General features: G+C 38.5%; 1 protein-coding gene across 7 annotated transcripts in view; it reads left to right on the top strand.

Moving 5' to 3' along the window:
- Positions 1-15,652, top strand: part of cep162 (centrosomal protein 162) — a 113,748-nt gene that overhangs the window by 70,303 nt on the left and 27,793 nt on the right. For 6 of the 7 annotated variants that reach the window (XM_048530869.2, XM_048530868.2, XM_048530864.2 and 3 more), the window contains 4 exons: positions 3,726-3,852; positions 5,125-5,288; positions 6,554-6,658; positions 11,880-12,107. In XM_048530869.2, coding sequence (XP_048386826.1) covers positions 3,726-3,852; positions 5,125-5,288; positions 6,554-6,658; positions 11,880-12,107 — 624 coding nt within the window. The remainder of the gene's footprint in view (positions 1-3,725; positions 3,853-5,124; positions 5,289-6,553; positions 6,659-11,879; positions 12,108-15,652) is intronic. The other variant, XM_048530866.2, reaches the window with a different exon arrangement.

The following is a 15,652-nucleotide window of genomic DNA, read 5'->3' as shown; positions in this document are numbered from 1 at the left end:
GCTACAGTATCATATTCCCACATGCTAATCAATACTATAAGTTCACATGCCTTGCCAGTCAAGCTCCTTGCATTAAAATAGATACGTTGTAGCTTTCTGGACCTCCCATTGCACCTTATGTTGCTCATGTCCTCCGTCTACTGGATAGTTTTCACAGTCAAGTGTGGAAAGTATCTTATTTGGAATGCTTAAAAAGTACAATGTGATTTATTATCAATTTTGCAATTTCTATCTCAGAACATTTGAAAACGCTCTTATAATATGGCCCCTAACATCCATATGGCAGGTGAATAATAACTACATAAATGTAGAGATGTGACCCGAGTGCTCATAGGGCTGAGGAGTGCAGGATGAAAAACCACAAACCATGATTGAAAGATGAGAAAATTAGTTGCAAATTATTATAAATTTGCTGGTGGGATGTGGGAGCCACTGGCTGGTCATTTCTTGAGCCCCTTCCCTAATCGCCCTCTGGAGAATCATAGGATTGTGGGACTGGAGTCATACGTAGGTTATACCAAGTAACAACGGCCAATTTTTCTTCCCTGAAGAATGCTAAGACACTCGATTTGTTTTCAAACATCACCTTCTGCCCTGGTGGGTTTTGAACACATAACCTCAGCACATCAGCCTGGGTTTCTGGGTTACAAATCCAGTGATATTACCACTATCCCCCTGTTATCTCCTGCTGGTTAGAATCTAAGGGGCCCGTATTCTGTTCTGATCTAAATCATTTTTGTCTGTGTGAGAGACAATTTTTTTTTAATCTTTGGGAGTCAAAGGCATAGACCTGAATGAAATTCCATAAGTGAGCTCTGCAGCCACTTTGGCAAGAGGATATGGCTTATTTGGCAAGTGTATCTCTATCAGGAAGTTCCTAAGACTGAAAATACAGTAACTACTAAATTTAAGAAGTCTTTTCCAATTTGTTTTCCAGTTATTTGAAGTTTAATAAGTTGAATTAAAATTGCTTGAATTGTACCTTTTTATCCTAATTCTAGTACATGCGTGCACGACTCATTATCTTTCTTGTATTCTAAATAGGACAACTATAAAATAAAAAATAATTTAAAAGCTGTGCTATTATTCATGTCACTTTCTTTCAAGGATCCACTAATTTCCTATTATGAATGCCATGGACATTTTCAGAGTCTCTGTTCTCCTACAGCTTATTGTATTTACCATGGTATGTTGTCACTTGTTTAATGCTGCATCAGAAAGCAAAACTCCATTAATGCTTATGATTAGCATTCCAGTTTCAAATAGGCTTCAGTATACCATAAGAATACCTCAGTTGCCAACATTGTGCTAATTTGTGCACTAAATTTTATTTTCATTATACTTAAACAAAATTAAAAGGAAGTAGATGTTAACCTCAAACCCTGGTGGGATCTATTTTGTAATTAAATAAGCAGAAATTTATAGCTCCCCAATTTGGTCACATTTTTAAATTTCTGAATGTTACCTTTTGAAATATTGATTAAATAGTTATATTTTATTGAATTTGCTTTACATTCTCTTGGTTATAATCAGTTTTCTACCTCCCAGTGCTATGCTATTCTCTGAAAAAGGTACACAGGGCAGACTGTGCTGCAGAGATCGTAACATTAGACCACAAGAAATAGGAATAGGAGTGGGCTGATTGGTGGAGCTAGCTCAAGGTGCCATTCGCAATTGGTTCATCGCTGATCCGACACTGCCAACACCCATAAGAATCCTATATGCTTGAATGAGATCACCTCTCATTCTTCTAAGCTTCAGTGAGTGGAGCCCCAACGTGTTTAGCCTTTGTTCATAAGACAGTTCTTACATTACCAGAGATCATCCTTGTGAACTTTTGTCCGAACTGTCTCCACTAAAATAATATCTTTTGTTACATTAGGGCATCAAAACTGTCATAGTACTCCAGATAAAGTCTCATCCTCACCATGTGCAAGTACAGCAAGACTTCCCTGTCCTTATACGCCTACTCATTTGAAATAAAGGTCAACGTTAGTCTTCCTGCTCCCTACTGCGCCTGTGTGCTAGCTTTGTGTTTCATACACAAGTACCCCCAAGGTGCTTTTATGTTGCAGCTTTTTACTATTTTTCACCATTCAACTAATATTCCATTCTTTTGATCTTCCTTCCAAACTGAACAACTTCACATTTTTCCATTTGCCAGTTTTTTGACCACTTACTTAACCCATCAATATCTCTCTGCAAACTGTTTGTATGCCTTTTACAATCTGCCTTTCTACCTATTCTTGTGTCGTCTGCAAATTTAGTTGTTGTACATTTGATTGTTTCCTCCAGTTGCAGTCTTAGCACTGATACCTGTGGAATCCTGTTGGTTACAGGTTGTCAACCTGAAAATGTGCCCTTCACCAAACTCACTGGTTCCTGCCCATTGGCGAATTATGTATCCATGCCACTACACTAATTCCAATACCATGGGGCTCTTACCTTCCAAGTTAAATTTTTATGAAGAACTTTGTCGAACACTTCTGGAAGACCAAAAACAACGTATCTACTAATTCCCCTCTATCCACACTGGTTGAGACTTCCTTGAAAACTGTAATAAGTTAGTCTGATATAATTTCCCTTTCACGAAGCCATGCTGAGTCTGCCACATTAGATTATGATTTTCCAAATGGGCTGCTATTACTTCCTTAATGATTGATTCTCATTACTTTTCCAAAAATAGATGTCAGGCTGTTCCAGACTGGCTTTTGCCTCCCTTTTTGAATTGGGTGTCACATTGGCATTTTTCCAATACTCTGGTACTTGTCCAGAATCCAAGGATTTTTAGAAAATTATGACCAATACATCCACTGTCTGGGCAGCTGCATATTTTCAGATCCTAAGAGGAAAGCCATCAGGGCCGGATGACTTGCCTGTCTTTAGCCCTATTAGCTTGTTTAATACAACTTCTGTAGTGATGGTGGTGGTACTTAATTACTCCCCTGTATTCCTTAGTGTTAATGGGATGTTCAGTATATTTTCCCCTGTAAAGACTGGTGCAAAACATCTGTTTATCTCCTTGTTCCCCAGACCTATTTCTCCAGATACATTTTCGAAGGGATCTGTGTGCACTTGGATCTCACTTCCTTTTTTTTATATGTTTAAAGAAACTCCTGTTGTCTGTTTTTACATTCCTCACTAATTTATGGTTGTGTTAGTTCTCACTCTTGCTCTCTCTCGCACGCTGTCGTTGTCTCTTATTGTCTTTTTAGCCCACCTTTGCTCAGTTATTAATTTATCCTTGTCTTCGGAGCTATCACTGACTTTTGCCTCCTTCTATGCTTTTGCTTTCAACTTAATGCTCTCCTTAACTCCCTCGGTTAGCCATTGTTCATTCATCCCTCTCAGAATATTTCGTCCTTACTGGGATATATTTTTGCTGGGAGTAATGAATTCTCTCTTTAAATGTCTGATTCTGCTTGCTTGCTGTCTTTCCTGCTAATCTGTCTGCCCAGTCCACTTCAGCTAACTCTGTTCTCATTTCATTGTAATTCCCCTTATTTAAGTTAAACAGAGGTTTGCTTGGTTGTCAGTGTTCTATATCATGACTATGTAACGATCTTTTATTTTACAGGACTATCAGTTTTATTATTTTCTTCTGTCTCCTGGATGAAGCACCCTGTTTACACAAGTATATCCTTATTATCCTTGGCTGGTGACTGATTTTCATCTGTGCAGGTTCTACCTCTTTATTTCAGTTTTTTCAACTCTTCCCCTTTCAGAAAGAAGAGACTAAACATACTGAAGAAATTAAAAAACTAAAACAAGAGAAGCAAGCATTGATGGTAGATCTGGAAAACATGTCAAAAGAGTGTAATATGGCTAAAATACAACTTACTTATACTTCAGGTAAGTTGTGTTGTTTGACCTCATGAAGGCAACTTAGAATTTGTTGAAGTTAAGGAATTGAATTTAATAACTTGTCCTGATTTAGCTTTAAAATGCATTAACAGTAGATAAATCAGTTTATTGGAAGAAAGAAAATAATCAATAATTAAAAAATAATTGATTTCAGCATATTGTGTAATATCCATCTTCTTATGGCACAATTTTGCATAATGTAAAACAAAACCTTATCTCCATTTTGAGACTCCCCTTACTTAGGGCAGGTATTGCAGATTAGTTGCACTTTTTGCCGGATCGCTGTCCAATTTTTCTCTGCCACATGGGAGAATACCAAACTGCTTATAAACAAGGTGTGAATATGTAATAATGAGATGTTAATACATGCATATAGGCTCTTGCTGCTCACTAGCGGGATTCTCTTTTCATTGTTCAAATCTTTTTTTTTCTCTGCTAAGAATATGATTTTTCTTGCCATGTTTTGTTTACTGACTTGGTATTGCCCACATTGTTCAGAAGTAGGGAACATTCCAACCATACTCTTTTTGTAAAAGGTGTTAATTTTAGTTCAGACGTTTTTGTTTATTCTACCTTGGCTTCATGAAACATGGCTAACCTATGTAGTCAACTGATTGCTGTGGCCATTTTATGTCTGTCTACATTATTTTTTAAAAACCATTTCAGTCTATTAAAGTTCTGGGTACTGAAACAAAATAATGGAAGTGAAAAATCAATAGTCCCTATTGTATCACTATCATAATTTTTTGCTTCTTGATTGCATTCTGCAACCTTTAAATCTCCATCAGCTATGACCACAAGCTGACATGAGAAATTTGAGTGCAAACTTCTATTAGTCTGTCCAAAATTTGCATATACATCTTGAACAACATCTATTTGCATTTATAAATTGCCTTTAATAGTAAACATCATTTAAACATTTCACTTTCACTAAGACATTTTTTTAAAAATCATCAATGCTGAGTTGATGACATATTGAATGATGACTACAAATCAAAGAAGTGGTATACTAATAATCTCATGTTAAGAATGGGGAGGATTGTGTGAAGACAGAAAGCAAAATTTGCAGTGAGCTCAGATAAAATAGTCAAGATAAAAATCTTTATTTAAATGAACAACTGGATACTGCAATGGGAAAAATGTAATAATGTTACTGGAAAAATTAAGATGGATGGAATGCCCTTTCCAATCTAAAAGATCTTACTTTATTTCTTAATCACAAGTCATATTCCTGGTTTTAAGAAAGAGTATTTAATCCAGGTGATAAAGAATTTGAAATGAAAATAATGGAAGAACAGTACAAGCAAGAAGTCCAGCGTCTCAACAAAAGGTTACAGTGGTATGCTGAAAACCAAGAGATGTTGGACAAGGATGCAGCAAGACTTAAAGCAGCAAATGTAGAAATTGAGAAGCTGAAGGAGCAGGTACTGAATGTATTTAACGGAAGTAGATGCAACTTTATATTTTGAATAAATACCAATGGATCAGAAGCTAAGCACATCTTGAATCTTTTCTTGCACAGTTTGACTTGAGTATTGAAGGGTTACTGGTGAATTACTTTAGGTGTCTAGAATCTAAGCTGGTGACACTCGCAGCTTCACATTTTGCAGTACCACAAGTATACTTTGAACATAAAATCAAGAAATTGCAGTCCCCCAATTTTTATTTATTGAAGAAAATTATACATGAGAATTATTTATGAGTCAAAAGAAAATTTATTTTACCTCTTTGACAAATGTTTTTCATGTTAACAGCTTCAACAGATTGCAGAATTTTGTGGCTGCAAGAAATTCTCTAAATTCCTGTGTTTCATTTGAGAAATTATGTAAATAATAATACTTGAAACTTGGACCGGTAATTGGTAGAACACTGTTATATCAAAACTAGTGTCAGTCTTTAGGAGACAGTATTGCAAAAAGTCACCGTTTAAATAATATGACTTTCTAGGATAACCATATTAATGAGCAGGAGTGACAGAAGCCGTGGTTCAGAATATTGATCTTGTTTGTGGGATGACCTAAAGTTACTGTAAGATATGTGCTGCATTTCTAAGTGGATTCTGAGAAATTATAGCAAAATTATTGCTGTAATCACAGTACTTTCCATCTGAAATTCAGGCCTTTCTGAAAATGTTAAGTTTTGGAATATCTACAGATTTTCTGATTTAACCCTTCTGGCTGAGCTTTTTGTTCTTTTTGTGGCAGAGGATATGGACAGCATTAGGTATATGAACAACTTTCACAATGTACAGTGGTTTCATACAACTGAGTTGTTTGTTAGGATTGGATATAGTCAGCTGTTTGTTAGTCTGGGTGGAGTAATGAGAAAGTAGCTTCTTCCCCATGTTTTCATCAGACAATTATTTACTTGTAAGGAACTTATTTTCTAGCATTGCCTGTGTTAACTTAATTCTGTCAGAAGAGGCTTCATACAAATTATCTTGCAAGCATGTAGCCATTGATTCATCGTGAACATTGTAATTGGGCTACTGTTACAACTCCAATTTACAAATCACTTTTACTCCACTTTGACTTCTTTTCAAATTCCTTCAGTTGCCATATTTATACCTTCCTCATTCATTCAGCTATACATATATGCAACATGTTACTTTAAAATTATTGTGCCACTCTATTCTGTTTTTGCAATGGTAAAGTTGCAAGTTTTAACAATGTTTCCTTTACTTTGTCAGGTAGAAAAACTTACTGCTTATTCCAGAGATAAAAATTCGCCTCCTGAGAAACGTGCAAAGGGGAGAGCTCTGGAGGCCAAACGTATTCAAGATCTTGAGCGGCAGGTTTGTTTTGTTTTCAACACTAAATTTTAAGTTTTCTTGCTGCCAGATAGCAGGTATTTAACATAATGGGTTCTATATCATGGCATGACTCAGAAAATCTAAAGTAAGCCAGGCATTCATTTCAAAGTTAGTTTTATTTAGGGTAAGGTTATGACAGTCAGTTTGTCAAGTGCTTTGAGCTAATACTGCTACCGACACATCTAGGCACTGCTCGTCAGTACAAGAATTGGAAGAACTGCAGATGCTGTAAATCAGGAACAAAAAACAGAAGTTGGTGGAAAAAGCTCAGCAGATCTGGCAGTATCTGAAGGCAAAATCAGAGTTAATGTTTTGGGTCCAGTGACCCTTCAGTCTGGTGTGCTTATGTTTCAGTGATTGACTGATACATTAACTTAGATTATATTTTGTTTCATTTCTATCAAACCATATTTAATTCAGTATTTGACCTGTCAGTAGTAACATAGATAGGATTGTAATAATTTACATTACAGATTAAGTCTCTTTACATGCTTCTTCTCTGATATTTTCTCTAAATCTCTCATACTGATGACGTAGTTGTATCATCATCATTTGTCTGTCTCCCCCAAGTTTCTCCTTACTCAGCCCACATTAACCCTGCAGTTTCCTTTCAACGTATTAACATCACAACTAGCATCAATATCACTACAATCGCTACCTTCCTTCTAGCCCCAAACCAAATCTCAGTGTCTGGAACTCTGACTGAACATCCTAATCTGGTTTGTTTGATCTCAACACCAGGGTGATGGTGTTATCCTGTGTCAGGAATTATTGTACCACTCTTTATGTTGAATGGTATAGTATGGGTATGGGTATGGGTTTGGCTATTTCCTATTTCTTGTGCTAATCAAACATGATATTCCTTCTTGGCCAGAGTACAATTTACTGAATGTCCCTTCTGACATTGGTACCACATAATTTGTAGGTTAACCTGTTTGATGATTATGGCTTCTAACTTTAAAGCCTCATAACCCCCAGACTTTCTGCCCTAGAATTTAAGATCAGGTAAGCTTTTGCCCTGCACCTATTGTTTTGGAATCATAAGGATCTACAGCATGGAAACAGACCCCCTGGTCCAACTCATCCAAGCTGGCCAGATATCCTATATAAATCTAGGCCCATTTGCCAGCATCTGGCCCATATCTGTCTTAAACCTTTCTTATTCATATACCCATCCAGATTCTTTTTTAAATGTTCTAATTGTACTAGACTCCACCACTTCCTCGAGCAGCTTATTCCAAACATGCACCATCTTCTGCGTGAAAAATGTTGCCCCTTAGGTCCTTTTTATCTCTCCCCTCTCACCTTAATCCTATGCCCTCTAGCTTTGTACTCCCCTACCCCCGGAAAAATACCTGGACTATTTACCTATGCATGCCTGTATAAGGTCACCCCTCAGCCTCTAACGTTCTAGGAAAAATAGCCCCAGACTATTCAGCCTCTCCCTATAGCTGAAACCCTCCAACCCTTGCAACATCTTCCTAAATCTATTCTGAACCCTTTCTAGTTTCACAACATCCTCCACCCAGTAGGAGTGAGACGAAAATTGCACACAATACTCCAAAAGTAGCCGAACCAATGTCCTGTACAGCTGCAACATGAACTCCCAACTTCTATACTCAATGCACTGACCAATAAAGGCAAGCATACCAAATGCCTTCTTTACGATTCTATCTACCTGTAACTTCACTTCCAGGGATTATACCATCTCTGTTTTCAACTATGGCATTTCTCCATTTATTTTACTTTTTCAAGGTTTCAGGAGGTTATGTTTGACCTGAGGTTGCATTTTTAAAACTGGTATATGCATCTTTAACCTCCTTTGCCATTAGCAATTTAGCTTGCAAGTGTCCATTGAGGAATGTTGCTCTGTAACTGAATAGACATAATTTCTATTCTGTATTCTTTCTGGGTCAGTGAACTCTTTGCCTGACCTTCTCTGCCAGTCCATTGAATGATGTTGCTACCTGGTTGATGCCTACCTCTCAATGAACATCTTGAGATCTTTTCTGACAAATTTGATGTCCATTGTTTGATACTAGTTCTGTCTGAAAACCACATATCATGTAGATTCACTTCAGTGCTCTGATCACCAAGGCTTTGATGATTGAATGAAGTGTTGCCTTATCATCTGTGACTTGGGTAATGAGTGTCTACACATTCACTGTTTTTAAGATGTTCGTTTTCATCTTTAAGGATGTGCTGTAACACTTTTATTTGAATCTATATATTGCAGGTTACTAAATATGATTCTGTGGTGTAATGACTAAGATTTGTCTTGACAGCATCCTGGAAGGAACATGTTTTCTCTCCATCAGTTCAACTGATGTCAGAGTTGCATTGTCAGTTACATCATTCTATTTGCATATAACATTATATATGTTTTGCACTTCCCTGTTTTATGCTGGCTGATAGGAATTTTCAGAAAATTATAGTTACTGGCTCTGATTTGGATCTTAAGTTATAGGTATGAATTCCACTACTCAAATCTGCCTATGTAGATTTCTGTGTGTGTAAAGTCACAATATTGTGGCCTGAGTTTGTCTCATGGTGAATTAGAAGTCTGTATGGGAAAATCATTGAGACTCACCTGACATGTTTGAATAAGGGCAACAATTTATTGTATGGTATAGTGTCAATCACATTTGCTCAAGAGAGCTTGGTTTTCTTTCCAGATTGCGTGAGCTTGAATGTAAGCGTCTATATTGTATAATACTTTATTTTTAAAATAACAGCATATATTTTTATCTTGGATGGTTGGACATTCCATATCACCTGATAGGAACCTTATAGAGGAATATTTGACACATATAAACAGAATAAATAATATGATTCTGATTTTCCAGCAAATTAAATTAAGGGCAGTTATATTGGATAGGGTTGGTAACTTGCTTGCATTTTCCTCAGCCAATCATTTTGTGTTTTTTTTTCCATATCCACCTCTCCACCTAGACAATAAATATAATTCTGTGGCCTTATGCGAGGTATTTGCACATGTGGATTTCTTGACTTTGCAGATTTCTAACCGCACTCGTGTGCAGCTACAATTGTGTTTCACTTGGCAATTTATTATTTCAGAGATAAAGAACAGGCACATGAGATAGTGGGAACTGCAGATGCTGGTGAATCCGAGATAACAAAGTGTGGAGCTGGATGAACACAGCAGGCCAAGCAGCATCTCAGGAGCACAAAAGCTGACGTGTCGGGCCTGGATCCTTCATCAGAAAAGGGTGATGGGGAGAGGGCTCTGAAATAAATTGGGAGAGAGGGAGAGGCAGATCGAAGACGGATAGAGGAGAAGATTGGTGGAGAGGAGACAGACAAGTTAAAGGGGCAGGGATGGAGTCTGTAGAGGTGAGTGTGGGTGGGGAGATAGGGAGGGGATAGGTCAGTCCAGGGAGGACAGACAGGTCAAGAGGGCAGGATGAGGTTAGTTGATAGGAAATGGAGGTGCGGCTTGAGGTGGGAGGAGGGGATAGGTGAGAGGAAGAATAGGTTAGGGAGGCGGGGACGAGCTGGGCTGGTTTTGGGATGCAGTGGGAGGAGGGAAGGTTTTCAAGCTGGTGAAATCCACACTAATACCATTGGGGTGCAGGGTTCCCGAGCGGAATATGAGTTGCTATTCCTGCATCCTTCGGGTGGCATCGCTGTTCCCCTCCGCAGTGGCCGAGAATGCCCTCGACTGTGTCTTCCGCATTTCCTACAACTCATCCCTCATACCCCATCCCCGCAATAACTGCCAAAAGAGAATCCCCCTCGTCCTCACATACCACCCCACCAACCTCCGGATCCAACGCATCATCCTCTGGCACTTCCGCCATCTACTTTCCGACCCCACCACCAAAGACATTTTTCCATCCCCACCCTTGTCTGCCATCCGGAAAGACCATTCTCCTCGTGACTCCCTTGTCCACTCCACGCTCCCCTCCAACCCCACCACACTCGGCACGTTCCGCTGCAACTGCAGGAAATGCTACACTTGCCCCCACACCTCCTCCCTCACCCCCATCCCAGGCCCCAAGATGACTTTCCACATCAAGCAAATGTTCACCTGCACATCTGCCAATGTGGTATATACTGCATCCACTGTACCCGTTGTGGCTCCCTCTACATCGGGGAAACCAATCGGAGGCATTGGGACCGCTTTGCAGAACACCTACACTTGGTTCGCAGTACACAACTGCATCTCCCAGTTTGGAACCATTTCAAATCCCCCTCCCATTCCTTAGACGACATGTCCATCATGGGCATCCTGCAGTGGCACAACAATGCCACCCGAAGGTTGCAGGAACAGCAACTCCTATTCCGCTTGGGAACCCTGCAGACCAATGGTATCATGTGGGTTTCACAAGCTTCAAAATCTCCCCTCCCCCCACTGCATCCCAAAACCAGCCCAGTTCGTCCCCGCCTCCCTAACCTGTTCTTCCTCTCACCTATCCCCTCCTCCTACCTCAAGCCGCACCTCCATTTCCTACCTACTAACCTCATCCCGCCCTCTTGACCTGTCCGTCCTTAATCTATCCCCTCCCTACCTCCCACCTGCACTCAACGCTACAGGCTCCATCCCCACCCCTTTAACTCGTCTATCTCCTCTCCACCTTTCTTCTCCTCTATCCATCTTTGATCTGCCACCCCTCTCTCCCGATTTATTTCAGAACCCTCTCCCATACCCCTTTTCTGATGAAGGGTCCAGCCCCGACACATCAGCTTTTTTGCTCCTAAGATGCTGCTTGGTCTGCTGTGTTCATCCAGCTCCACCTCTTTGTTATCAAGGCCGTGTACATGCTGTCTCTATTAATTTATTTTTGGAAAGAAATCTGTCCTCTTTATTAGCGGTCTGTGAAAAAGAGACTGAGCTATCTCTTTAAGGTTGCTGATTCACAAGAGAGTATGAGTCTGCTACACAAGTTCTTTTTGCTAGGGTCAGGATTCTTTGTCAAGCTGTGATCTTTACTTGGTATGCACTCAAGGATCAATCCAGAGATTTGAGCACAAAATCTGTGCTGACACTTCTTCAGTGCTGTTCAGTGGGAGAGGTGCACTCCGTGGTGCCAGCTTTTGGGTTCACCATTAAACTGAAGCCTTGGTTTTTTGTCTTAAAGGCACCTTGGTCCTATTTCAAAAGAAAGGCAGGTGGCACTTCTACCCAGTACCCTCCATGTGTAAGTACATAACCAGGTAATATCTTATTTGCATTTGACAGGTTAAGGAAATGGAAAAAATAATTCAAAGGCGATATCCAAATTCGTTGCCTGCTCTTATATATGCAGCTGCATCTGTACCTGAAACAGATTCTGAAATAGCAGGCAGACTGCATTCAAGAGGATTTTTAGAGAAGAGAATAAAGAAATTAGAAGCTGACCTGGAAGGAAAAGATGAAGAAGCAAAGAAAAGTTTGAGAGTAATGGAGCAACAATTCCAAAAAGTAAAGGTATTTCTTATTGTGATTCAATGCTAAATTATTAATGATAAGTTCATCTTGAAGAGGTTTTAGAACAAAGACCAATACACCAGGAGAACAGGCCGTTTGGCACACTAAACCTGCATTGACACCTGACTCCTTTCAAAACAAAAAACCTTTTGCTTCTACATGGTTCAAATCCCTCTGTTCCCTGCCTGTACATGTATCTGTCGAGATGCTTCTTAAACGTTCCTATTTTACCTGATTCTGCAACCTCTCGTGGTAGTACGTTCAAAACAGTTACCAACCTCTGTTTTAAAACAAAACTTGCCACTCACGTCTTCTAGTAACTTATATTTCTGTGTTAGGAAAAAGACTCTGACAATACATTTGTCCATGCCTGTCATAATTTTGTAAACTCCATAAGACATAGGAGTGGAAGTAAGACCATTCGGCCCATCAAGTCCACTCCGCCATTTAAATCATGGCTGATGGGCATGTCAACACCACTTCCCTGCACTCTCCCCTTAGCCCTCGATTCTTTCTGAGATCAAGAATTTGTTGATCTCTGCCTTGAAGGCATCCAACGTCCCGGCCTCCACTGCACTCTGCGGCAATGAATTCCACAAGCCCACCACTCTCTGGCTGAAGAAATGTCGCCTCGTTTCAGCTTTAAATTTACCCCCTCTAATTTTAAGGCTGTGTCCACAAGTCCTAGTCTCCCTGCCTAACAGAAACAACTTCCTAGCGTCCACCCCTTCAGAACCATACATTATCTTGTAAGTTTCTATTAGATCTCCCCTCAACCTTCTAAACTCTAATGAGTACAATCCCAGGATCCTTAGCTGTTTATCATATGTTAAATCTACCATTCCAGCGATCATCCGTGTGAATCTCCGCTGGGAACGCTCCGGGACTAGTATGTCCTTCCTGAGGTGTGAGGCCCAAAATTGGACACAGTATTCTAAATGGGGCCTAACTGGAGATTTATTAAGCCTCAGAAGCACATCGCTGCTTTTATATTCCAACCCTCTTGAGATAAACGACAACATTACATTCGCTTTCTTAATTACGGACTCTACCTGCAAGTTAACCTTTAGAGAATCCAATCAGGTCACCTCCACTCAGCCTCCAAAGTTCAAGTGAAAACAAACCAAGCTTGTCCAATCTGTTCTCAAAGCCAATACCCTCCAAACCAGAGGTATTGGGGCAAACATCTAGTTTGCAAACAAAATATTGTAAAATGCTTATCGTTTTAAAGAGTTTTGTGACGTCTTTATTACCTCTGCCACGGAAGCCTCTGCCTCTTTCTGCCTCTTTTTCTTTTTTGCTTGTCTGTTTGTGAACAATATATCTTTTTAAAAACGAATAGATAAATTTATGTGCAATTTATGCGCAGCAAGTATATGAGCATGGAACAACTAATTCGTTTTTGGCAACTTTCTGCATCAGATCCTGGAATTTCCTTTTTAAGGATTCATTACACTGGGAAATCAGATGAATTGATATCTTGTTTCAGATAATATAGGTTATCTTAGCCAGTAAGATAGAATTTGTCATAGTTGTCAAAATGTGAGCAGAATTTTCAGAGCAGGATATTTATTGGCCTGAAGTATCTTCAGTGAGATGAATACTCTTAATAAAAGATTTTTTTTAATATATGTAGGTATAGACCATCGATCAGAGAGGGAAAATCCTTAAGGCAGATCTGCATAATTGTAACACCAAGTTAACATAGCTTGGTAGAGTTATGCATTCTGTTCTGTCCTCTCTTCACTTGTTGATTTAGAAATTTTTAAAAAATTTTTGAATTTTACATAATTATTTGCACAAACATTATATAACATTTGAAAGATAAGGTCACCCATGAGCACCCAACTCTACCATGATAACATCCAAACTCATGTTGATTTTCAGTACTGGTTTTGTTTACACCTAACAGTTTGTTCCTAAGGTATGTGACACTTTGAAGATCTTTCTGTGAGCTTGTTTTAAAATGCTTTCCCTCATATTTAAATTGTCATTTCATACTGTTTATCCACTCAAATTTGAATTGATATACCACATTTACTATATCAGTTAGGATTTTGGATATCCCTACAATGTCGCGAATAATTTTCTTTTTAAACTGTCGAGCTTCAACTTTTCCAACGCTTTCTCAAAGTTCACCCCTTATATACTTGGAAATCCTCTTTGTTGTTCTTTTTAGGATTTAATTGCATGACAAATCCAGACATACATCTTCAAGTTAGTTATTTCAACCAACCAAATACCATTAAATACTCCAAACTTCTGGCTAACTCCTGTTTTATATTTTAATACATTTAACAAATTAGTTCACAACATCTTTGTCTTGATACCTTTTTATTCTTATGCATTTAGCCTCCAATTAACAGAATGTAATACTATCATTACTGACTAATACAATGTAAAGCCCATCACAATTTCTAGTCACTGATGATTTTCTGTGTATTTTTAATTTTTAGATATATTGTTCAGATACTAAAACTGATGAGTTAACCTAAGGTTAACCTTTCTAAGGTTTATTTTTGCATTAAATCTAACATATACATCTTGTTTTGAGTTTTCCTCATTCACTGAATTGTCATGCTTATCAAAATAATGACCAAATATTTAACTCAATCAACTTTACTGCCAAATCAAGCAGAATCCAAATCTGGGTTGTTTAATGTAGGTTAGAAGTAAGCAGTCCCAACAATGTTCAATGTAAGATGCCCCTCAACTCTGACAAACCACACCCAGCAGCACTGCTTCTGCCACCACAGCTTTGCCCTATTGCAGTTCTGTCAATGTTCTGCTTAGTGCTTTTTGTTTCTTTCTGACATCCATTCTGCTCTTAATTTCTGGATTCCTGGCTTTTACATTTTAATAGAAATATTTCATGTGTAGCGCTGTTGAAGCTGCCTGGAAGTTCAGTTAAGCTACATAGGTGGAAGAGTAATATCCCGGAAAAGAATTGAAGTTTGTCAGAATCTTCCTTTTCTAGATTAACAGTGGCCTTTCTAGTTAGTGGTATTATAAAAATGCATCTCTGTCCTCTGCCCTTTGTCCTATCATTTGCCTAGTGATGAAAAATTAATGCCATTTCAGTTCCCTTGTTTTGGGTTTGCTGTCTATTTTTAAATTAGCATCAAATTACCCTGCCTCAAGACTTGCAGATCTTCATCAATACCGACTGATAGTTTTACGGTAAAAACATTCTTTTAGTTTCTTTTATAACCTTAAGAGATGGTGTGACGATGATGATATCCTTATTTACCCAACCTGTTTTTTGATATATGTTTGTTTTTCTTAATGAAATCTTTTAATTTGAATTTAAATATTGTAGCTTTAAAAGCACTCCATTTTCTCTGGAATGCTTGTTCATTTATCTTAGTTGTACTTCATTTCTTTGAATGTTGAATCACCATTTGTTTTTTTTTCCCTGTTGCGTTTTGTTTAATGATAGGTGACTTATTATGAATACATATGTTAATTTAATCCTAATATAAATCTTGTGTATCTTCTTCATCTAATGTGACCTGTCTTAAATTTTGTGACCTGTCCTGTCTTCC

The sequence above is a fragment of the Stegostoma tigrinum genome, chromosome 4 (assembly GCF_030684315.1).
Source record: "Stegostoma tigrinum isolate sSteTig4 chromosome 4, sSteTig4.hap1, whole genome shotgun sequence".
Lineage (NCBI taxonomy): Eukaryota > Metazoa > Chordata > Chondrichthyes > Orectolobiformes > Stegostomatidae > Stegostoma > Stegostoma tigrinum.
Note: the sequence above shows the minus strand (reverse complement) of the source record. Positions and strands in the feature narration are given on the sequence as shown.